The 24,242-nt window shown below is 37.6% G+C and overlaps 1 protein-coding gene across 1 annotated transcript in view; it reads right to left on the bottom strand.

The window, feature by feature from the left end:
- The window catches only part of CPPED1 (calcineurin like phosphoesterase domain containing 1), a 49,102-nt gene that overhangs the window by 5,661 nt on the left and 19,199 nt on the right, over nt 1–24,242 (bottom strand). The window contains exon 3 of the mRNA XM_061993331.1: nt 9,911–10,333. Within this exon, the coding sequence (XP_061849315.1) occupies nt 9,911–10,333 (423 nt within the window). The remainder of the gene's footprint in view (nt 1–9,910; nt 10,334–24,242) is intronic.

The raw sequence follows: 24,242 nt of genomic DNA, 5'->3' as shown, positions 1-24,242 counted from the left end.
AAACTAATGTGTAAATAAATGTACAAAGGATGGCACCTTCACAAGCATTTATTATTTCATTTTTCATGAAATACATAGTAATTTGAATTTAAATGTGACTGGAGGTTTCACAGTATCCATTAACCAAAAAGAGCAGGATCTATTACTGCAAGACACTATTCATACCTAATGAATTATTCATTAAAAGAAAATAAAAGAGATTAAAATAAGAATAAAGTAAAAAAAAATCCCAAACTGTGCAGATAGTTACTATTAAAAAAATGCAAAATAAACCACAAATATTCTTTGTGAGCATCACTGTCTAATTGTGTTGTGTAATAATACAACAGTTGTGTAGTATCTGCTAGAGAAAAAAGGGCTTGAACTGCCAAATTAATCCCTCCTTCCAGAAAAGGACTGGAAGCTGGAGACTCAGGATGGGCACCATCCAGTGTTGGACACCAGGTCTTGCTCTGTTCTAAAACTGTACTTGAATCATGAAAACACCTAAAACCAGTGAGCTTCATCCCTGCACACCTAACATGAGTTTTCAGAATCAATCTGCAAAAAAAAAAACAGTGTCTTTTTAAAAAAAAGGATTAAATATAGGAATTGATTCTGATTTTACTAAACAGAGATGTCCTCCTGCCATGCAATTTACCATCATTTTCTGATCAAGCACAAAAAAAATCTTTTCAGTTCTGATCTGACAAAGCTGAATCCATAAGACAAAACATTTACTGTTTTCAAAGATCTCATTTTCTCTGTAGAATAATGCATTCCTGCTAAAGAATGAAGTACCTGTCTTTGTACAAATTCTATAAGCCCAAAGCACAAATAATTTAGCACAAATAATTCATGATATAACAACCAAGCAAAACATGGACTGTTCAAGAGTCACCTGAAGTGATGTTACCACAAATGTTGATAATCATAAGACTCTTCATGAGCCTGACCATGAAATATGTTGATAACTACTTTGCTTTTGTGCCAATGCACACTCTGCATTATGTTTCTTCAGAGTGTGAAGCTACACAGTGGCTTTGGCAAGGCAAGAGGTAAGTGCTGAGGAGGATAATTAACAACTCATGTAACTCATGTAATACCTTTGATGTTACCTGTATGTTCACTCAAAATTTCAAACAAAATTCATGTTTTAATTTGGATGCCTTTTTCCAAGTCAAAACATGATATGGTTTCTATTGCAGACATTTCTCAACAGAAAATTCAGAAACATCTCTGAAGATCTTCCGCCCCGTGTTGCTTTCAGAGTCAGCTCACCAAATAAGCAGTCATCGCAAGACCTTCAGCAAGCTCTGATTGATTTGCATCTTTCTCAGTTTAACAGCTCTGGTAAGATGGACAGTTTTTACTGGCATTTCTCATTTTCTCTTTTTTTTCCTTGGTTCTCTCTTCAAGCTTTGTGAACCAAACCAGCACACTGTATTAAAAAGGGCTTTTCTTACAGTGATGGTGTAAAGGGCACTGTTTAACAGTCTCACTGGCCTTATAGGGAAAGAGATTTAGATAAGTATCTGAGATTTGCTTTGGATGCTTCATGGAAAAGTTTGGTACAGGAAGGGATGGCCAGGCCAGCCAGGCTCAGGAACAACTGCATCTATGCAATGATCACATCCTCACTGACCGCAATAGCTCTGATTTAAAAGAAATTATTCTTTGTAATGATGACGATCTTACAACACTTCTGAGTTTCCAAACAACCCAAAGCACAATAATGTTTTGAAGGAAACTGAGACCTCTATGAAATAGTCACCACCTCTTTCAGGGACACTGATATTAGAAAAGACTGGAAAGAAAACTTTGGCATGCCAGCATTGTTAGCATGCCGTTGATTTTACTTCTAATGAATCAGATGAGAAAATAGTTCATTACATAAAAGATTACATACTGAATACCATTCAGAAGGCACTTTGTTAGCAGAAGCAGCTAAGGTTATTTTACAGAATTTTAAAAGTGCAACATCTTCTTCCCACAAATTGTAGTTTATCACTCAGAGAAACTCTTCTAAACAACAGTGCTGCAGCACCAGGGAAAAGGGTCAGCATGATTTCGACATAATTGCACTGTAAGAGAACAAAAGCATTTAGCCGCATCTCATGGATAATTCCCCTGACAGTGATCACATCCCAGTCTTAGCTTATTGTGCAGTTGCAGTCTTGTAATTCCAACTCTTCTCCTTTACTTGGTATTCTACTGCTGCTGTAGTCTGTAGAGTAGAAAAATGTGAGGATGTGGAAGTCCATTTGGGGCAAGAAAGAAGAGGGACTATGGCCTTTCTTCTCTATGTGGACAAACTGACAACTACATCTTTCTTAATCGGTGTTTTGATCAGCCTTTCTGTTTAAGGCCCAGTTAAGTCAATATAAAATGTCACTATTTAAAATGTGACAAGCTAGTCAGGTCATCTTTTTGCTTTATTAGACAACAGGCATATTTCATAACAAGGCAACAGTAAGATTTTGTGAAATAGGTGTTTTCCTAACTTCTTGATGTTTGCCAGTTTAATACAAGAAATACAAACTGAGCCTCAATCTCAAAGGAAATCTAATTGGAATGATTACAGGAATCCAAATAGGTTAAAACAGGATGTAAAACAGTGTACCCACATTTATCTTTAAATAGTAAAAATAATTTCATAAAGAAACATGCAAAGCAGCAAATCTTCTCACACAATCAGATGATACGCAATTCAGACTTGAAAGAGTTTAAATTCCAGAGGTGTCTGACTCAAATTTCTATAATTACATTCACTTCCATGGCTTGCTTCCAAAACCCCCTGAATTCAGAAGAAGCTGTTTTCCAACTCTAGTTCCTAATGTACAAAAACCATTTTGAGGCAGGTTTACTCTGTCCAAAAAGCAACTGGCCTTGCCTCAGTTGGAAAGCAAAGTGCCCAACCCAGCACTATGGACAATGTAAAAATACAGGAAAAAAAAAAGACTAATATAAAAATAAACTGAAGAAAAGCAAGCAGATTTTCCAAATTAGGAGTAGAATGCCTGGAATAATCAGCACAGGCAATCAGTAGCATGCTTTATTTAGACTGAGCCTTCAATTAAATAAATGCTTTTCTCAGCAAAAGCAAATGAGACTGTAAGAGAAGGAGAAGGCTAAATTAGTGCAGTATGAATGACATAATAAATATGTAATGGGTACAGTAGAGACCTTGCTTCTCCTCCCATGCACTCTGTAGAGAATTTTGGGGAAAAAAAGTGGTTCTGAGCAATAAAATTTATCATATGGTCCAGATTATTACCCTTTAAGTGCTGAACTATTTTTACAGTAACTGCAGACATGTATCAGTTTTCACTGCACTTCATTTACAGATTTATGGTTCTCAGTACAGACAGGTGAAGTTCAAAGCAAACAAAAGGAGGCATTTCTTCATGTAGTGCTGAAACATGAAACTCCCTCCCACACACCATTGTGAAAGCTGAGTTTTCAAAAATCAACTGAACAAATCTATGACAGGATCACTGAACTGCACTGTATTGATAACATTAATATGATACAGTAAGTCTCTGAATGAATAATTATTGGAGATAGGAAGAGTTCCTGGGAGAAACACCATTATGCCCTTTGCTGTCTTGTTCTTCTTCACAAGGGTCTGGCTAGTAGGAGAAGCAGGAGAGTGGGCTACAGGGATCAGCATTCTGGTCTAGTTACTCTGCTTTTATGTTAGCTGCTCAAGTTCAAAGAGTTATGCTTATCAAAAAATCACTGCTTTGTGGCCACACCTCTAGCTCAATCAAGGACTGAAGAAAGAGCATATACTAGTAAAAGCTGATCCTATACATGTAATTTGGCCCCAAACTGCAGGAATTAGAGAGGAGCAGCAGTAGAGACAAAATGGAAGCAAATAGGTGGACAATCAGTTCTGTAAAGAAATGAAACTGTACTGAATGAAAACCTGAATTATCAACACTAGTCCCCTTGCAGAGTTCTCAGAGGGAGGAGAACAAAACAAGTAGTATTCAGGCACAGGAAGACGCCACTATACGAGATGTGTGTGTGTACACCCACATACATATACGTGTAGATACACACTTTTTGAAAAGGCAATGTTTCTGGCAAATACAATCATTTAAGTCACAGATAAATTGATCCTGAGCACTTCCCCTGGCATATCAGGCACAAACTGACTTTTCTCCCTTTCACTTGCAGCATACAGCTGTTTTCTGAAGTGCTCAACAATGTGGTCTGTTCAACACTAATACCTTTTTCTCGGAACGATTTTGTGCTCCAAAATGATGTCCTTTCAGCTCCCTACAAGAGTACACATTAACCATAGGCTTTTTTTTTCTGTATCTTTTTTTCTCCCCTGGGCAGGCGGGATAGTGGAATCTTTTTCAAGACTCCAGTGCTACAAAAGTGAATGATAATTTTTAGTACTCTTTGTAAACAAAATCCCTCACATGGAATAGAATTGATTTTATCTCTTTGCAATTTCAGAGTACTCACATCAAACCATCCACCAAGCAGGTGTAACAGCAGCAAACAAAGATGTGAAAGCAACACTCGCAGCACTGTTAACAAAATTGTTCAGGGCTCAGGCAGATCTCACACCCTGTTCTCCAAAAAAACCCCACCAACAGAGCTCCAGTAGAAGGAAACAGTCCCACCAGTATGTACTGGGGACCAGCACCCTCCATTTCATAACCTTTTCACTCAATCTTAAATAACAACGTTACAGAATTGGTTTGTGTAGCTCTTTAGAAGCTCTGTATTATCCTACCTTCTTCATCAGAGGAGTTGTGTGAACAAAACAGAATTGAATAACTAGAATTTACAGCACACAGCACTATAAGCATCTTAATAAAAACATCCCATGTACTGCTGGTTACAGACACAGTTTGCAGGAAAACTTTTCCTTAATTTTGCTTTGTAGACTAAAGAACCCAGAGCTTGATACAACTAGTAGTCAGTGGATCTGTGTAAGTGGGAGACAAGAAATGGCTTTGCAAAGTGTATCTATGGCAAAAGTGGTTTTATATAGGCCAATGCTGAATACAGCTATGGTCTCACTTGTTTTTTGTATACAATCAGAAGAGAAACAACAGGCACAGCTAAAGGTTCTGATTCCAGGTCACCTCATTAGAGTGCTGTTCTAAATAAACCTTTGAGGTGCTGTCTGTAGAAGGTCACTCTATGCTTCAAGTTAATTCTTATGAATGCCTCTTGTGACCTTTCAGTGGAATTTCTTTCCTGGTTTTGCTGCTTTTTCCATTTGAAAGTGAAGGTTTCTCAGAGACCTGACACAACCCCAAACAACCCTTGTTTGTCATGTGCTCTGAGGATCAAAAAGAAGTTTTTAGTCAACCAAAACTACAAATTTCAAAAACATGCCAAAGAAAAAAAGTTAATTAATGTCATTACAGACTGTAGTAAACAAATGTATTTTGTATTTGCTACTGAATTTCTGAAAGAGAAGTTTATGTCTACTTACATCTATGTGCTAAATGGCATTACCATACCTGGGGAACAGTCTTAAGAAACACTGCTCTTACACAGTGATATAGAAGATACTAAATTTGGTCACTCTACCTGTACCCTAAGCACATAATTTTAAGGTTGAAACAGGTCAATTTAAATCACTGAAGGTGAGATCTAAATGATCTGAAATAGTGACAAAGCGATACATAAGCAAGTGCTGAGATTACTCACTTGGTGCATGGGCTTTGCCAAAATCAAGGTCTCAATGGCAGGAAGATGAAAATATTACTCCCTTGTCAACTTTGATTACACAATAAAGAAAATAATGAAACATAGCATATGTTGTCTGGCAAATTTAGAAACAACAGCTTTCAGCACTCCATGCTTTAATTTTGTGCTCAAATATATCTTAGCTGTGGATATTCAGAAAGCTTCCTTTTCCTTTAATACTACCCCTCCTGTCACAACATTTCTGAAGAGGAGAATGTAGGTATCACATTCTTTTAGTGAGCAAAGGTGTTAGAAGTTACAGCACCTACAATCACCAATAAGAAAAAACCAGGCCACATAATAAAGTTAAGTTGTTATTTTTCCCCATATGTACAAATTCAGTATTTTTAACCACATCTGAAAAATGGCTTTGAAGACATTTAGATGAACTTAAAACTTTTTAGTTAAAATAGACTGAGACTGGAGAGATTTTTTCCTTCTAAATTTTATATTTATTTTCTAGTGATTCTCTCCTGGATGCAAAATCTCTCACCTAGATAGACCACCTATACTCTTCATCTTACTCTGAACCAAAAAGCCTTTTCTCAACTTTGTTGGTGATAAACCAACTATTAATTTAGGTTTTATTCAACAGAGCTCTTAAACAAGTTCAGACATTGGTTTTAATTCACTAAGACCATTAAGAGACATTTATTACTACATTGCCTTCAGTAATTTCAGCTTGTCAGCGACAGTCCTCAGGACAGAAAGTCTTTAAAAGATTGTCTAAAGCTCAACAAAAACATCCATACTTTTCAGGCCATAGAAAAAGATATCTTTAACATCCTGAGAAAATTATACTGGAATGAGATATGTAAGAAAAAGTATGTCTTTTAGTCTTGTGTTACATAGACTGCTTGATATAAACACTAATTACTCATGTTTATCAAAGACATATGACATGCAGACCAGATTTTTGGCTAAGCACTACCACCTCTTTATTTTCCCTACAAAGCTATGAGCAAACTTATTTATATCAGCACTATAAAATCCTTAAAAGCTGAATATGCATTTCAGGCAGCAGAGTCGAATGACTCCAGCAGATCTCACCGAAGAGAACGTCAGGTCAGCTCAGTCACAGTTCTTGCACACAGGTTTTTTTCTGTATGTAGCTTCTGCACGTAGAGGTGACAGAGCTTTGACAACTGAGGCCAGACTTTCAAGAGTGATTCAGACATGCTTTCAGAAAGGTATTTTCAGCTAACCTGTGTTCTCAACTGGGTTGGTTTTCACTGTTTGTGAAATCACTTTTTCATGGGCAATACTTGTTATAATTTTTGTGATATTTTGAAAGAAGAAACGGGCCAGGAGGATTTCTTAGACACGCAGCTTCCAAGTACAGTTTAACTTTCTGTAGTAGTAATACATATTTACAAGTGCCAGATTTCCAATTTATAAATATTTATCATAAGGACATGATTTTATCTTTAATTAGCCCAACTGTTAAGGACACTTCTAATGTGAGAAATGTAATTCAGTACTTCGTACCAGATGTAGCCTCTACAGCTAGTCTTTTATCTCTGCTTGTAATGAGCGGATACTTAAACCAAAAACATTGTGCAATATGTAAGTGATTAGAATAGCTACAGAAGATCTGGGCTCTGTATTTAAAATATCAATTTACTGAAGTTGCATACCTCACTTTAAAGCACCTGTGCAAAATCACCATATTGTAAATATTTGTTTGTTTCCTACACATACCCATATGGATGTCTTTGTTCATGCAAAGACCTGAGTTACTGGATTGTCCTTCCTTCTTGTCTCTCTCTAACCAGGCAAGTTACAGCTCTGTTATTTGACACGTCTAGAAAAAACATGAGTGTGAAAAGTGGGATAGTTCCAGGTCTGCTCCTGTGTTACCAACAACTGAAATATCATGCTTATCTAATAAGATCACATTGCCAAACATTGTAACCACTGAACCACGCATGTGATCCTGGAAGTTTTCATAATTACACAACAATCCTTTTCTTGTCATTGCAGACATTGAATCGGAGAGTGACAGAGCAGAAGGAAGGAAGGAATGGTGACAGGTTGGCAGAAGAACAGCAGCAGCAGCCTGGTGGACTCATTAAAAAGGCTGACTGACTTTGTTTTTACAGAATGAAGTAGTTATACCAGATTTCTATATTAAGTGCTATAAAAGGTTAGCCTTCTTAAAATGCAAGCCCTAATTTCAAAACAACCCCAAACAGATGCAAAGTAGACTGGGATTTTATGTGCAATATTCTGTGTGTTGATCCTCCGAGAATGTAAGGAAATGGACTGGGTGAAAACCAATTTCATGTCCAAGGATATGCTGAAATTGATTACTCTTTGGCAAAGCAGAGAGTCAGAAAGTAAGTGGTGTCATTGCGTATCTGTGCATTTATCCTACAGTGATAACTGCCTGTTTGCAATCCACTGAAAATATTTTGTGGTCCTACAATGACCATTCTTCAACTGAACGATAAGATGGAAACAGAACACACCCGTTACTATGGAAACTCCTCATTCAGCTAACTTTTCTCAGTAAGCTGAGCTATGGCTGAACTGCTTGCTCTCTGTATTCACTTAATTAGCAAAAAGTTTGATTATTGGATTGTGAATATTACTTATTGACTCATTTGCTTACTGTATAAAAGAGCAAGTAAAAAAAAAAGCAATGTTTTAACATAGTCATGAAATAACACATCATTTGGGGAAGGTTTTTAAGGATGGGAACAAGGGACACAATGAGAAATGATGGTGGGTAAGTACAAATGGGATGTTGACACAGAAAGGACTTTGGGAATTTCTTCCACAGAAGAAATTTTTTTGTCAGCTACCCAATTCTCTCTTCCCTTTCTCCACCTTTTGGTTTACCCTCTGGATACTTGAGAAGAATCAGTCTGAAATATCCCTCTAAGAAACATGCTAACGTAATAATAAGTTACAATAACATTTTGCATAATTTCTTTTATCTCTTGGTGAATGACATTCCCAGAACTGTTACCAAATGTTAGTAAACTATCTGGATAGAAGGAAGCTCTAGAACAGAACTGCTTTGGTTTCCATGTGCATGTTATTTACTGGGATAGATCTATATGGCAATGTCTTCTGTTAACAAGCTTTCCAGTGGGCTGGGATGTGTTTTTAGCCAGCAGTACCTAAGCAGTCATTTAGCTGCCCAACTTTCCAATCATAATACTTCCCACTGTATTAACACTAGCACAAAAATTAAAAAAGAGATATTATGAGGCATTCTCAGCATGTCTTTTTGTGGGAAAAAAACACCACTTGTAAATCTTGAGTCTGCAAATACTTCTGTCTCCTGGAGAGCCCTCAGATAACTGTGAATTTTGGCCCCACTGATTGAAAACAGTAGGAGATTCAAAGATCAGAATTAGGCTGGCTTTGGATGAGTCCAGGCTTAATAATGATATGGTAAATTAGGAACAATATCATAAACAATTGCATCGTTCAGTAATCCAAATAACCTGCTCTCTTACAGATACAGAGAAAATGACACTCTGATGTAATGATGGCAGGAAATTTTGAGGAACTAGCACCCCAGGAACATGAAGGCAATTAACAGGAAACAATGGGAACAGCATGGAGGAGTAGCTGAGTACCGTGTCTGTCTCCATGGCATTGAAGTGTCATCAATGCTAAAGGATTTCGTACAATATGCTTGCTTAGTACATGTTCCACCTGCCCTTCATCCCAGAAATGGCCCCTAATATTAATGAACATGCAAAGGATGGATCTTAGCAGAGCAAGTAAGACTCTTTTTAATACTGAATAAATTTGGAGTACATTACACTTGCTTTAAAATTGGCTCAGTGTAGGAGAAAACAAGGTAATTCTGAATTCTGTCTCCATGTTTTATGTAAACCATAAATTCTGTATTTTCTCCTATGGCAATACCTGTTCTTTCACTCTTTAGGCAGGAAAAACTCAGGTTGTCTTATCTCTATTCATACTTGCAAAATGGAATCCTTGTTATTTATTTAAAAGAGTTTTTCACTTTTAATTTTTTACTTCTCACTCAAAGTTTTAAATTCTATTTGGTACTTTTCACAGGTGACTAGATTCAACTCATAATTTTGACCTGCAGGCAACAATGAGGCTTATAAGCCATATTCCTTGAAAATATTACCATTCAAGATAAGTGTATTTTGTCTGGAAGCATAAGCATTAACAATTTGAAACAAAAATTGAAAAACAGGAAAATTTAAGGCAATACCTGCTTTATGGAACTTTGCCATTATCTCTTGACGAACCGATTTATCCAAGTTGAAATAATTGTGGTCTTCATCAGGTTCTCTCAGAAACAGAGGAATGTGCTGAAATACTATGATATGCTTGCATTTATGTTTTTCAGCAACAGCCAGTTGCTCGTTGAGCCACGCATCCTGGGCTTGCTTTAACTCAGGGCATTTGGAAGAATCGAAGTATAACTGAGAATTCAGCACAAGAAAGAAAACACCTCCAACCCAGAAGCTGAAGTAGTCATCTCCCCAGTTCTTGCAATAACTATCTATTGTTTCTCTTGTGGGAGTATTGCCAAGATCATGATTTCCACTGACAAATACTAACGGGATGTCCTGGTCAGTGTTCTTCAGAACATTCTTTAAATCTTGCTCTTGGTTCTTTCTCCACTGAGTTCCTATAGAAAAAAAAAGAAAGCAAAACCCACACACTTTAGTGTTTATGCTACCCTCATTGTTAGATTTTAATCATGCAACTAGTCATAGTAAGAAAGTATTCTATATTAGATGTGATCATAATAGTATGCAGGGATCTAGAATACATCTTTCATATTTTAAGTCCACTCAACCCTTTCTCTCCCTTATCAAGTTCTCAGCCATCTTCAACAACTTGCCTTAAGGAGGGCTCTGGATAGCAACCAACAGAAAGAGCAGTAGGTGATACAGAGGACAGAGTTTTGCACCAAAAGCTTTAGCAGATTGATTCTTTTCATCTCTAGACTGAAGATGTGGAAAAGAAATGCAGCAACCTTGGATGGTATAACAGCTTTACACAATGGTAAAAACTGGGTCAACTTCTGGTTTACATTTTATGGCTGTGCAAAGGAATTAAAGTTCAGGAGTTTTTAATACAAGAACTACTTTAACAGCAAAAATATAATTAGTGTCTTGTGGTGACTTGCTTGTATGATGAGTCTGTTTTAATAACGAGCATGGCCTTAATTTCAGAGAAAGGTACTTGTGTACTCTGCTAGTTTTTCCTGCATCACTCTATTTTAACATGCATGCCCAGACAGTTACTTTCCTGGTTGTCAAAAATTTGTCCTTGTCTAGGAAGGCTTATCTAATTGCTGGATTAATTTACAATCACTGAAAAAAATGGGAAAAGATTTAGAAAAAGCCCCACAGTTATTTCGTTCTAATGACGACAGAGTAGTTTTTTAAGTTTACTGAAGAATAATCTTCAATCAGAGGCCACTGATATACTTATTATTCATTACTTCAATGGAACATTTATAAAATGTATTTTGTCCTGCAAAACACAACATGTATCTAACATGGCCCCATTTCACAAATAACAGCTGCATTATTTAACCAAGAAGTTGTAACAAGATTTTTACAAGAACTCTGAAATCAGATTTACAACATACATATGCATACAGGTCTCTGAAAATCAGTCATCATGTATTTTTAAACAGTGTTCTATTTTTCTAACTACACAAATACAGAATACATGGAAATCTATTAGGAGGGCTCCTAAAATGTAACTATGAGCTAAAACATTTATTTTCTTCACAATACTTACAGTAATGTTAACCCTTAGTAACCATTATTGGTGAAGATGTCAATTCCTATATTCAAGTCCTATAGATGAAGGCTTAAGTACAATCTCATTACTGTTACTAGAATTCCACAACTTTAGAAAAATACTGGGGAAAAAAACCCATATGCATTTTATGTCTAAATTATGTCTAAACATAAAGACAGATGTGAGATTTGATATACAGTGCATAAAGTCAAAGTCCACAACTCTCTTGTGCTTTGCTGATTTCCAGGATAGAAAAGTATAGCAGCAAAGTATTTGAGTAACTTAAGAAATACCAAGCATATGACACCCAGCATAGTCTAGAAAGTAGTGGACAGCAGATCGGTTTGTGAGGTATATTAATGTACCAGGACCATGGTCAGTTTAGGCTGTCCTTTCAGTTATGGGAAAGATTCTTACTAATCCTAGAAGAAACAGGGCAAGTGATGTCTCATATTACTTGGAGGAGCTGGATTTTCAAAGAATAAACCCCTAAATTTAAATAAACCTGTCACACTTTATTGTCCATAGGGTAGGGAACCTGGCTGAGCAAGCTGCTCTTCCTGATGGGAGTTGGAAAGAGTTGGAAATTTCAAACTACAAATATGAAAATGTTTGGGGGGGAGGGGGAAGGCTCTCTTAAATGTAAATACATTACACCATGTTAATCTCCATGCTATCACTTTGGGAAATTTAGCTAACAGTTTTGGAGTATAAAGTCATTTATGCATAAGTTACAGAAATAATTTGTAGAATTATGTATACCCCTTCCCAGTGGTGAAATTCAAGCTCTAGAGACTAACACTTAGATTAGATCTGTTGGCAGCAGGGCACTGGTTCCCTCATTTAATGCAATATTATTTCTATAGCAACAGAGACACATATTCAGGGTTTTATTGCAGAAAACAGATTGCTCAAAATGGAAATCAAGGTCTTTGCCCAAAGAGTCTACAAAATCTACTAAGTAAAGACTATTTTAACACAATTGTATCTTGGCTTGACCCTTGCTTGGTAGAAGGTGAAAACAACCTCAAAAGAAGAGAAACCCATGGAGATAAAGGTGGAGTAATGTGTCCGTGCTCTTTGTGGGTAGCACTGGAGAGGAAGGGCAAGGGCACACACGGTAACTGGGAATTGCACCACAGTGGCACGCGCTGTTTTTGCTACAATAAGCCACACCACTATGCACTGCTGCCCTGATGGCACCTCCCTCCAGATTTACAACTGAGGTAAGTAATAAATACAGAAGAGGAGGCAAAGCAGTGATAAGGATAAGAAGGAAGCCATGAGAAAACTACACTGCTCACTGCCATAGCACGTACCCCTATAAACCCTACCAGGCACAGAGCTTGCTATAATATTTAATTATTCCAGTTATTATGAAGAACATTTTAACTGATGACAAATATTTCTTTAGCTTAAACAGAAGTCTGTTGTAGGTGAATAAGAAAATAATACAATGCCAAGAGGCAGTGTGAAAAAATCTTTTGGGAAGTGTCAGGGTAGATGTAACTGAAATGAATTTCTGTTCTGTTTACTCTGGCATCACGTGCAGTGACATTTTTAAATCTCAGGATACAATATTCTGTCTTTACGTTAGGCTCTGTAAATACAGTCTTGCCCTGAGATAAATGACTTCCCAGATTAATAGCCTATAAAGGGCACTTTGGCTTTTCTGAACAATGTGAAAGGAAGAACTGTTGCTAGTGTAGTTGCCTACAATTTTCCTCAGCTTCCCAGTCTATCATTTTAGAAAGCTGAGTGACGTGAAAAGGAGCATAAATGTGTGATGTCCGTGTCTCTGTTGCAGTACATCTTTCTGTTGTATGTTTTATCACTATTTGCCTAAACACTCCCAACACTATTTCCTGCATTGCTTAAAGGAGTCAAGACAATCTGCCTTCACTCACTGAAAGAGCAGATTTCAAGGAAGAAAGTACTTTAAAAGCATTTTTGCTGAAGCTGCCTTCAGTCAGCAGAAGTAGAATTCACATTAATCCGCCAAAGAAATAATCCTTTAGCTACTCATCCACAGTTACAGCCTACTTTAGTATTTCACAGAAGGGAGCACCTCTGTAATGAACTGTTGGGTTTGGGTTTTTTAATGCACTAGCTATAAAAACAACTTGAAGCACTGCTTACCCCCAAACCATATCTCTGCAATTTTGGCACCTGAGGCAACTCTTAAATTACAGTGACCTTCACTAACACTGTAACTTTTCCCCAAAAAGTATTTCAAATGAAAGATTAATGATCAATTAACAATAGCACTCATCCTTCTACTGATATAAATTAGGAGAGGGAAAGAGGAAGGTAATAAAGGTATTATAAGCTGGTACTCCCAGGTGTTTCTGTGTTGGTGTAGAAGATGTCCAAGTACTTCCCAGAAGACAGCAGAAGCCTGTCAGCCCCTGCCAGAGAATAGGGATGTGGTGGGAACGGCGGGGTGTGTGTGTGTGTGTATTGGCCTGGATCTTCAATTCATGCCACTTTTCAGGAGACGGAAGTTCTAATGAGGTAATCTGAATTCTTTTAACAATCACAGCTATTGGTCTTAAATTCACAGACAAAAAGGCTGTCAGAGGTCAATTACTCAATATTACGTGATGATGCTGGATTTCAGAGAACTTTCTACTCTCGAAAGGTCTTCTGAGAAGTCACTTGCAGGGATCTGGCTGCTGCAAGCTGACTCAGCTGCAGGGCACAACTACTGCAGCTCTACCTGTGATTTGCAGTTTCTACATGTCCTTTTGGGGTAGGTGTTCTCAGGAGCCAGAACAGCACCTCTGGTTTACCAGTTCGCAAATCTTGACACGGGAGGTACTGTGTCATGGTTTGCCACAGAACAGGCTACAACCCACATGGACCTAACATCTTACTCTAAAGAGTTTGGCAAGGGGAGTCCCAACTGAACCAGAGTATACGTTTACACCCCTCTGATGCTTTGCACTAAGTTACAGTGGTCTCTGTCTGCAACATCTTCACTCAACTTCAGCTGAGGTCTGGCACAGGCACTTTTAGGATAAAGCTAACCAAAATACCCCCAGCCAATTTAACTTGAAAAATGTAGCACAATAATTTCCTGGATTTCTAAATTACTGTGTCTTAGTATTTCAATGTATCTTAAAAGTGTCCCAAACTTAGAGGATCTGCAAACACATCATTTTTAACAGAAAGCACAATTTTCCCGCTTGAAAGAGAATGAAGTTGAAAAATGTTTAACTATGAGCATTTATGCAAGCAACACTCTTGAAAAGCCCTGATTTGACAACTGCAATCTGCCTAACATTTAACCCAAGAGACTGATTATCAAAGAACAGGCAAGAGCTAAATTGTACATTAAAATAGTGTACAAAATATCAAATAGAAGCAGTAACTAGATCTGATAAAAGCACAAAAAAATAATGTCAAAACACCAGCAATGAAAATGGAATTTATAAACACACTGGGCCCATTCCTTCTGTAATTTATTATGATATCAGGAGAATTACTCTGACATCAAAAGGCAAGTAACTGTTGTTGGAAGCAATCACATGACTTTTACAGACAAACAAAAGACAGATTTGTCTATTTCCCTGGGCCTTACAGTGCACCACAACTGCTTTAATCAAAAAGTCTAATTATTTTGGGCACTCTCCTGTTCTTGAGATGTTTTGTCCTTTCTTTCAGTTTTCATGACTGTCTGTAGTGGCTGTACTCCTTCTGCAGGCCATTTCAAGGACTTTCCCTAGTAGCATTCCCTAACTTTCTAGAGGAGACGGGAGTCCAAGGCTATATCTTTCACAGCATGCTCCTTTTGTAAGTACCTCCACTGAAACAAATTTAACTGCTGCCTCTCCCTCTGTGGGAAAGCAGTCTCCTCCTGTTCAAAACAAGATTGCCTTTCATCTCTGCTGTCATTTTGGATAGCTGGCTGTTGGTTTCAGCTTAACAGAGCTACAACCAAGCTACTACATCATCCCTCTCTGTATCTCTCAGCCGACTCCCTACCCAGTGACAGCCCCATTGCTGCACCCATCACTTGGAAGACAGCATAGGCCTAAAACCAATGGTATCATCAAGATCAGACTGTCTCTTGCAGGCTCCTTCTGCAATTATGTCTTTACCACATCTAATTTTTATGTGCTATCATAACTAAAACTTTAACTGACCTCTAAACTTGCCATATCTCAAATACCAATACACAGGTTCCTTTGATCCTTGCAAATGCAACTCAGCTTCAGAGCACCTCAAAAGCTCCTTGCTGTGCTGCCTCCTTTTCTAATCTTTCCCAGCTTATCAATATGAGTGTCTCCTCTTTCCTGTCATGGCAGAAGTCATCCTCTTCTCATTTGTTTGCATGTTACTATCCCATAAAAGCAATGATTTCCTTATTGTCCATCAACAGTTAGGAAAAAACCACCTTGCTCTCCACATTCATTTTTCCTAGGATGCTTCTAAAATGTGATAATGGACTGTGCACTGCAATTAATCAAAAAAATAAATCTATCAGGCCACTCAGTGCTCTTGCTAGTTTGTACTCATTTTAAACTTAAAAGCTTCCCCTCTAGCATCTGCCATAATGAAGACATACAATACACTGCATTATTCCAAATTATTACATGCAAGAGTAAATTGATCAGTTTTAAGAAACCCAGTATGGTCATGTCCTGAAATAGTTTTCTGGTTGTCTGTACTGTAAAGGGTAAAAGTTCTTCTTTAGCCATACATATTTCTAATATTGAAATAGCCTGAAAAAGATTTTATGAGGTGCAAAAAAACCCTGTTACAATGTTAATGACAGAATGTTAGGGGTTGGAAGGGATCTTTAGAGATCATGTAGTCCAACACCCCTGCAGAAGCAGGTCCACCTAGATCAGGTCACAAGAATAATGATCAGGTCGTTAAGAATAATGTAAATGACTATATTCACTATTGGACAAACTGACTACTCAGTCTAACTTATAAAGAACTTCATCTCATTAGTTCCACTGTAAAGCAGGAATGGAAATATTCACTTGTTTACAGCTGTAAGCAACTGATTTTTTTCAGTAAATTAGAAACAAGTAATAATAAGACACAAAAAGTGATCACACTAAAGAATTCCCCTGCATGAAAACAAAAATTAAATTCATTTTGTAACTTTGAGCATTGAAACAAGAAGAAAATGTAACTACAGTTTTAGCTAACAATTAACGATTATTATATTCAAGTAGTGACAAAACTCCAAAAGTGAATGAGGAAGCCTATTAGGGGATCAACTGCTCCCAGAGTTTTGGTGCACGGTATTAAATATAATGACTGCAAAGGCTGGCATTTTTCTGAGTGCCAGGAACACAGGTGCCCACTTAACAACCTAATTTGTGGCATTTACTGTTCCACCTTCTGCTGTGAAAATAAGTATTATGCTTCACTTAAGCACAACTCTGCTCTTATCTGTACTCATCTTCTAGCTCTGCAGAGCTGTCACATCAAGCATAGGTCATCATTGCCTTTGGGTATGTTCTTCTGGAGAAACCATCGTTAAAAGCAGGGAAAAAATACCACAATTTTACAGGAGTTACAACAACAAACTTGAAAACAAGATGAAAGTATGAAAGTGTCATTTCCAATAACTGTTTGCTTTTAAGAGACAGAGCAAGATTTTAGTCTCTCACATATCCTGCAGGTGACTACCTGTGAGAACTTTACAGCTTTTTGAGGCCACCTTCATATTTATATTTTCATATTGTGTAGTTACAGTATGAACAGTAACTCTTTGGAAATATTAATCTCTTCAATCTGACAAAACTGCCCTCACTGTTCAACTGAGGAACACTTGCAGCAAGTGGGTACAATTCCTTAAAAAGACATGTACTTTTCTTGACATCTGAGGCACCATCTACCTTTGCAAAGACATCTTTGCTGTCAGAACAAGTGCAGAATGAAAAGGCAGTTAATATCAACCAGTGACAAACCACTTGTTCCTTAGAATATGTTCTCTTAGCCCAAATAATCTTTTTGCCTGTTTGTGTGTCTGTCCCACACTCATGTTGGTTATGGGGTGTTCAGAGAACAGCCCACAACAAATAGATGATGTGCCCTGGTCAGAGTAGTAACCCGGCTTGCTCAGAGCTACAGACAGGAGGAGCTGGATGCTCTGGACCAATTCTTACCCATTAAAATCATGCTAGCCTACACTGACCACGTAACAGTTGGCAGTTTGGAAAAGACTTGGTTCAGCTTGACTATTGTGTGAATTATGTGTGCTACATCTCCTGCCACTGACTTCCAAGGAAGAAGAAGAAAATGCTTTACAATCCAGAGGGATGGAAAAGTCTAGAAATGAGTCTTTTAAAAAGCAAATACTTTTAAACTAAAAAGACAGTTCTAATCACCTTGTCCTCACAACCCAAAGCACTGACTTTGTGAATTTACTCTTTACAAATAGCAAATCCAATTCCAAGAAAACAAAGGAGGCAACAAAGATTCTATTCACTGTACAATGTGAAAAAGAAATAAGTCTCTTTTAGTGCCCACTCCATGTACAAGTTTTCAGATATTCATAGACAGGAGTTGAATTGCTAAAGCTGAGAATAAAATAGAACATGGAAAAAATAATCAAACTATGCTTCCTTATGTATTTACATTTATAAAATCTAGTACTTTTACTAGACTTTCAGTACTGGTATTGAACCTAATACTTGTGCATCAGTACTTAAAAGTATATTATTTGAGACAATAGCATAATTAGTTATATCTCAAAGACTTTCATATATGGAGACTTACTGTCAATAGGATTCCTTAGTTCAACTGTGGACTGAACTAGAGATTTGGTCTCAAATACAAGTAAGTACTTACTAAAGATTAAATACTTGCTTCTGACAGCTCAATGGTTTCTTTGTGCTATGAGACTGCAATGTATAGTCAAACATGCATGGAGAATCTCTTATGCTTCACTACTCTTGGGCTGATTAGAGCAAATTACGTTTCACACTAAGCAGTTGGGAGGCTTTGAATGCTCCATTAGGTCTTACTAGAATCAGATAATTACTATAAAGTGTTTATTTATACAACCATAGTGACATTTCCTGAAATAGGTATTAGATATTTGAAAAATAGGGTGCTATTTACCAAAATTCTTTAGACATTATTAACTAACATTACCATAAGAGTTTAGAGAGGAAATTAGCCAAAGATTCCTTCTGGTTTGGGCTCCATCCTACTGAGCATATCCAAGTTTTTGATAGGTTTCAATGGCAAAAGAGATTGATATGGTGAGTTGATTTAGATTAAGCTAACTTACTGTCAGGAAAACAGGTCAAACTTAAACAATGCTTGTGTAATTTCAGGTGACAGTACAAAAAATCCCATTGATAAGTCAGTGACGTATTTATAAAAAAAATTACCTTGTATCCAACCAATAATGTGGTTTTTACCCACAGTTTTGATTCAGTATCAACATTTCAAAGCTACTGCTTCTACATTGCACTTAAAAAGTTGATCTGTGCCTTTTCAACTTTGTGCTCTATTATAAATCTCCACTGACAAAGATTCTGGAATTGGGATTTAGCTGACAATTTGCTGAAACCGCATGTGACAGTAGAATCCAGCTGCCTCCTCCCCAGCTGTGCCAGGCTGATGGGAGTTCAAACAACTACATACACTTGTTTTTGTTAGTAAACCAATGAGCCAGTTCAAATGACAAAATATAAGCAAGTATAGTAGAGGTGACTTGCTCACAGTCATTTTTAAAGCTGGAACCATATTTTAAGACACCATTTAAGACACGCTTATGTGCTTCTTATACAGACAAACCAAACATCATCATTCATGCTTCTGCCTTCCAGATGAGCAAGTAAATTTTTGAGAGAACTTTTTATTTTTAAGTGAAATTAAAACTTTACAAGTACCTCTTTATAGACATACTTCCCTTATGGAATAGCAGAGCATCTTAATTTTAACTGGTGAGGTTTTTTTAAAACTAATGTTCCTTTGTTTTAGCAAAATGGGTTATCTAATGGTAGTTTAAAAGCAATAATAAAAGCAGTTCACAGCTATATTTACTGTGGTAAAATCACTTCTTGTGAAAGATATTAAGCATTACCAGACATTTTTTTCCTTTGTCAAATGTCTTACTCATTTGCTGTATGTAATATTAAGAACTTGAATGGAACCTGACATTTCCCTGTAATTAATTCAATTCACAAATATACAAATGGCAGCCAGTGCATTTGCATGCACATTTCAGCATTACATTCATATCACATCTTTTGTGCAAAACCTACCAGCAGCAAATCTCCAAATCTCCCAACAACTCAGTTATTGAAATGTGAACAAACTAGTTCATATCTGATATAATAAAGTACAAGCACAGCAGTCTGCCTCCCAGAAAGGACATCAGGCTGAACTGGCTGCAAAACAATTGCAAATCTACAAGTCTGTACAGTAAACGTCTCTGAAGTGTTTCCTAAGAAAGAAGAACACACCTATATAAATGACTGTGGACTTTACCAAATATGTAAGAGTTGTGAAATTCAATACTACCTCAACGTTTCTGTTCAGTGAATCCCAATCCAAAAGACAGGCAAGACTTCCTAGGAGGTACCAAGTTTGGCTCTTGCAGAAAGGATGTATTCACTGACCTCTCCTGGTCAAGCCCAAGGCTGTTCTTTAAGTAAGAGAATTTAGAACATTTGCAATAGGTTTTAAACAATAATGCTTTGACTAGGAACATTTGCTATGATATATGTTTTCTCTTTGATTTAGAAAAGGAAGAGTTACTCTGTAAGGCAGGAATTTGCAATAATACACTGCAGCCTGTGCTTTAAGACTCAGTACCTATGAAAACTTCATTTCTGGAGGAAGTCATATTAATGCACTCAATATTTAACAGAAACAAGACACAGAGACATTCTGAACTGCAGCAGTTGCACATCAAATTTGGGCACAGGAAAGAGGCTCAAGATAATCCAGTTAGTAATTCTCTCAGGAGAGCGGATGCCTTCAAATGTTACAGTGATTATAAACTGAAATGAAGCCATACTGCTGTCTGGACACCAAAACGATCAGCTCACATGTTCCTCAGCTCTGAAGCTGTCTATTCTGAAAGTAAATAACTTCACTCTCTACAGTGTACGTGTCAGAGCTTATAAGAGGTACTGATTGCATAAAAGCCAGTATGCCCAGCTCATCTTGTATCCTGATCATCAAATTGTCAAGCAGAAGTCAGACAGAGAAGCACTGATTTGAAAATCATGTCCCTTAATTGCTGTCTAAACATGAACTCATAATCCCAATATTTGGCACCTGCTTTTTAAAATCTTAGTGCCTGCCATCACCTGTATTATTGTATGAAAAAAACACTGTTTGCATGGAAGACAGGATAGGATACATAATTTTGAGGACACACGTAGCCAACGGTTTTGCTTTTCACATAAGGCACATAGTGTTGCTCAAAATTGTAATTAGTCCAATTGAGCTGATATGCTTTATTGAGGCTTCATGGAGGAGTTAGAGCCTTAGTGACATGTGCTGAATTTGTGTGGGGAAAAATATGCACTAGAGATACACATACACACACACAGAGCACCATATGCAGTCATGGGGAACTGGCTGTCAGGTGAGAAGATTCCAGAAAAGTCAGGACCCCTGAAAGCAGCAGGCAGGGAGTGGGACAGCCAGGCAGGGATGATTGAGGCAGAGAGAGAGAGCAGGCAAAAGAGGGGAAAGAAATAGGGAGGCATGCTTGAGGCACTTGCACCTCCAGCAATCTCACAGTGTTTCTGTGACAACTCCCCTCCAAATTCATGATCTTGTCTTTTTACAGGATGTCAGACTTTTTAAGTGGTCAGTACTTTTCTCACCTGTACATGTGGCATGGTGCTCAAGAGCACTGCTTTCCCAGCTGCAGCAGTGCCCTGCCCTGCTACTTGGCTGCTGTTTTCCCCGTTACTCTTAAAGTAGACTTTTTCCAACTCCAACTCTGCACTGCCTCACTGACCAGCAACAGACCATCAATGAGCTGTTTGTTTATAGCTTGGGAACCTCTGCTGTCAGCTCATCCCTCCACTTCCCATCACCTCGTGTTGAAATTATTCACCGTAGCAACATACCCCATCCCTAAACTCCAGTTCACATGCCACGTTCCTGTAAGAAGCTGACAAGAACCACAATAGATCAGGACTGTGGCATTTCAAAGTCAGCCAAAAGCACACAAGCATGTGGCTACTGGTCTGTAGGTAGCAATGAGTAACACCATTCTGACTGTGCTCCTGGGTAACAAAGATGTTCACACCTACATGTGACTATTCCAGCATTTCCCAGGATAATTAAAAAAAGATCCTATTTACAAATCTGGGGTCTTGAGCAATGGGAAAGTATGAAATGGCATTCCCAAGAGATTAGGGGTTTTGTTATGGGTTCAAATTGATACCAGTCAATTTACACCTATAACTGTCTGTAATGCACCTATGAAACAGACTATGGAAAACTGTACATATAGATACCAGCTCCCTGCAGAACATCAGTGCAAAGCACAATTTGCTTTTTCCATCAAGATCAGCAGACATTTGTTCCCTCCTGTTAAGTTCCTAATGTTATATTACAAATGTAAGACTACATATCTTCTATGTTGCTTCAGCATATGGATCTCTGTTGGATTAAACAGCAGTTGTTGCTACACTGCTATTCTTTTTAGCATGTTTAAATTTTACGTAGCTGCCTCAACTGCAGTTCAGACATTCAGACTCTAACAGTCTCCTTTAGCAGCAGCCTAACTCCATCCAGCTCCATAGGTGTGCCTCTGCTTTCTGCCTTGCAGTTCTGGCACTTTTTATTGGGCTTACAGCCTGAAGTATACATTAGACAACACAGTAAAGTCATTAAAATATGTAAGTCACAATCCTGGAAGAATTTACAATCCAATTATGGCCCAACAGGGAGAGCGAGAGACACAGATAGCAAGCCCACCAAGGAGAAGTAAGAGAACATTAATCAAATATGACTGCAGCTCTGTAAAGCTGATTGAAATGATTAATCAGATGTTTTAACTTGGTCCATTTACAAGAGAGAATCCACATTTTATCATGCTTTAAGGCACCAATATTCTGACCATCTCCATGTTGTTAGCCTACTATAGAGAACCATCCAGCCTTTGGTTGACACTGGTGGGTTAAACAAAAACTATCCAAAAAGTTGGACAAAATTAAGTTGAGCATCTTTGTCTACCCAGTAATAGTCTCTGCAGACAAATAATTTTGAACATTGTACAATTTGTGTTGTTGAAAAGCACAGTTAAGTTTTTGACACTGGACTAGTTGTTGACATCCTCCTGCATACACTGCCATGCAATGTTATGGCTGGTAAAAATCTTCTCATTTTTTCTCCTGCTGTACCATGCAGACTAGGACAGCTTTGTTTAAACTTGACACCTTCAGTTTAATTCTCTCCTACCACTTTCTGGTCTTTAAAGCAAAACTAGTTTGTGTCTTCAAAAAACCCAAAACAATATATGCCTTTTTTATTGCAGTGTACCATATTCATAATACTTAAAAGACTTTAAATGTATTTCTACATACATGTGACTGGAAGAAAACATACAAAAAAATATACATATTAGCATATGAAAACCAGGACAATGCTTATTCTACCAGGCAGACAACCGCTAAACCTATATGGTCAACGTGTCTAATGTTAAGGAAACATTTTAAATAACAGAATATAAGAAGTTAAAGAGTGCTCATCTTTAGCCTGGATCAAAATGCATATTGTGATCATATTCATTCCACAAAGGTACTGCCCTTCCTCACAGACCCCTTTACTACAGCATTGCAAACACTTGAAATAATACCAAGTATCTTGGAAAGACTGCAAAGATCCCCAGTATTCTGGGACAGCAGGAAAAGCCACTGCAAGAACAAGTATCACTTAGATGTACCACATTAAATAAGGTTTGTTCTCTTCTGTGCACCAATCTCCTGGAACCAGGTGTACCACTTTCAGGGCTGCTGCTGAGGTCCAAAATGGCACAAAGCAGCTTTAACTCCAGCTCCTTGGAAAGAAAGGATAACAGTGCCTTGCAGATTCCCTCCCACCCCACAGCCTCTGCCCTAGAGAAGAAATGCAGCACAAGTAATTCCAGAGAGCTAAGAAAGGTAAATTAAAAAAACCCAATTACTAAACATGTCTGAAATGACTAAGGCCACTTAAATATTTTTATCAGCTGTAAAATGAATAAAAATCTATGCAAAAAAATGTCCCATAACATCAGACCTTAGGAATCAATAAGAAAGCATGAATAGGCACAACTGCTTGTCTTCTTGTGGTCAAGACAGAAAGCAAGATACACAATTGCTTCTGAAGCTAATGAGAGAAATGAAAGTATAGGCAGACTAATTAAAAGGAAGATGTACCATCATAATGACTTCACTAGGCACATAAGAATAATTTTGCATTGGAATTCAGTATAGTTCAAATACAATGGCTTAGTCTCCTGCCATCAGTTACGCAGCTTTCTAGATTGTTCTTTCCAAATGGATATTAAAAAAAACAAAGGTGAATCCTTCAGAGAAAAGACTTTGAAATAGCAGATGCAAGCAATGTAGGCATCTTCCTCACCTCTAAGCAAAACAAAGGAATTCTGACACAGAGCACAACACTCATGGCTCTGACCGGTCAGGTGCTGTTTCCACTCACCTTGGCAGAACTAGAGGTTCCCTCACCAGACTTAAATGTTTCAGAAATATTTAACAATATAAAACAAAGATAGAAGAAAAAAAGAAAAATAAAAAAATTCACTATGTGGACTTGACTGAAAAATCTGA

The sequence above is a fragment of the Colius striatus genome, chromosome 3 (assembly GCF_028858725.1).
Source record: "Colius striatus isolate bColStr4 chromosome 3, bColStr4.1.hap1, whole genome shotgun sequence".
Lineage (NCBI taxonomy): Eukaryota > Metazoa > Chordata > Aves > Coliiformes > Coliidae > Colius > Colius striatus.
The sequence above is the reverse complement of the archived record's forward strand: the minus strand, read 5'-3'. Positions and strand labels throughout refer to the sequence as shown.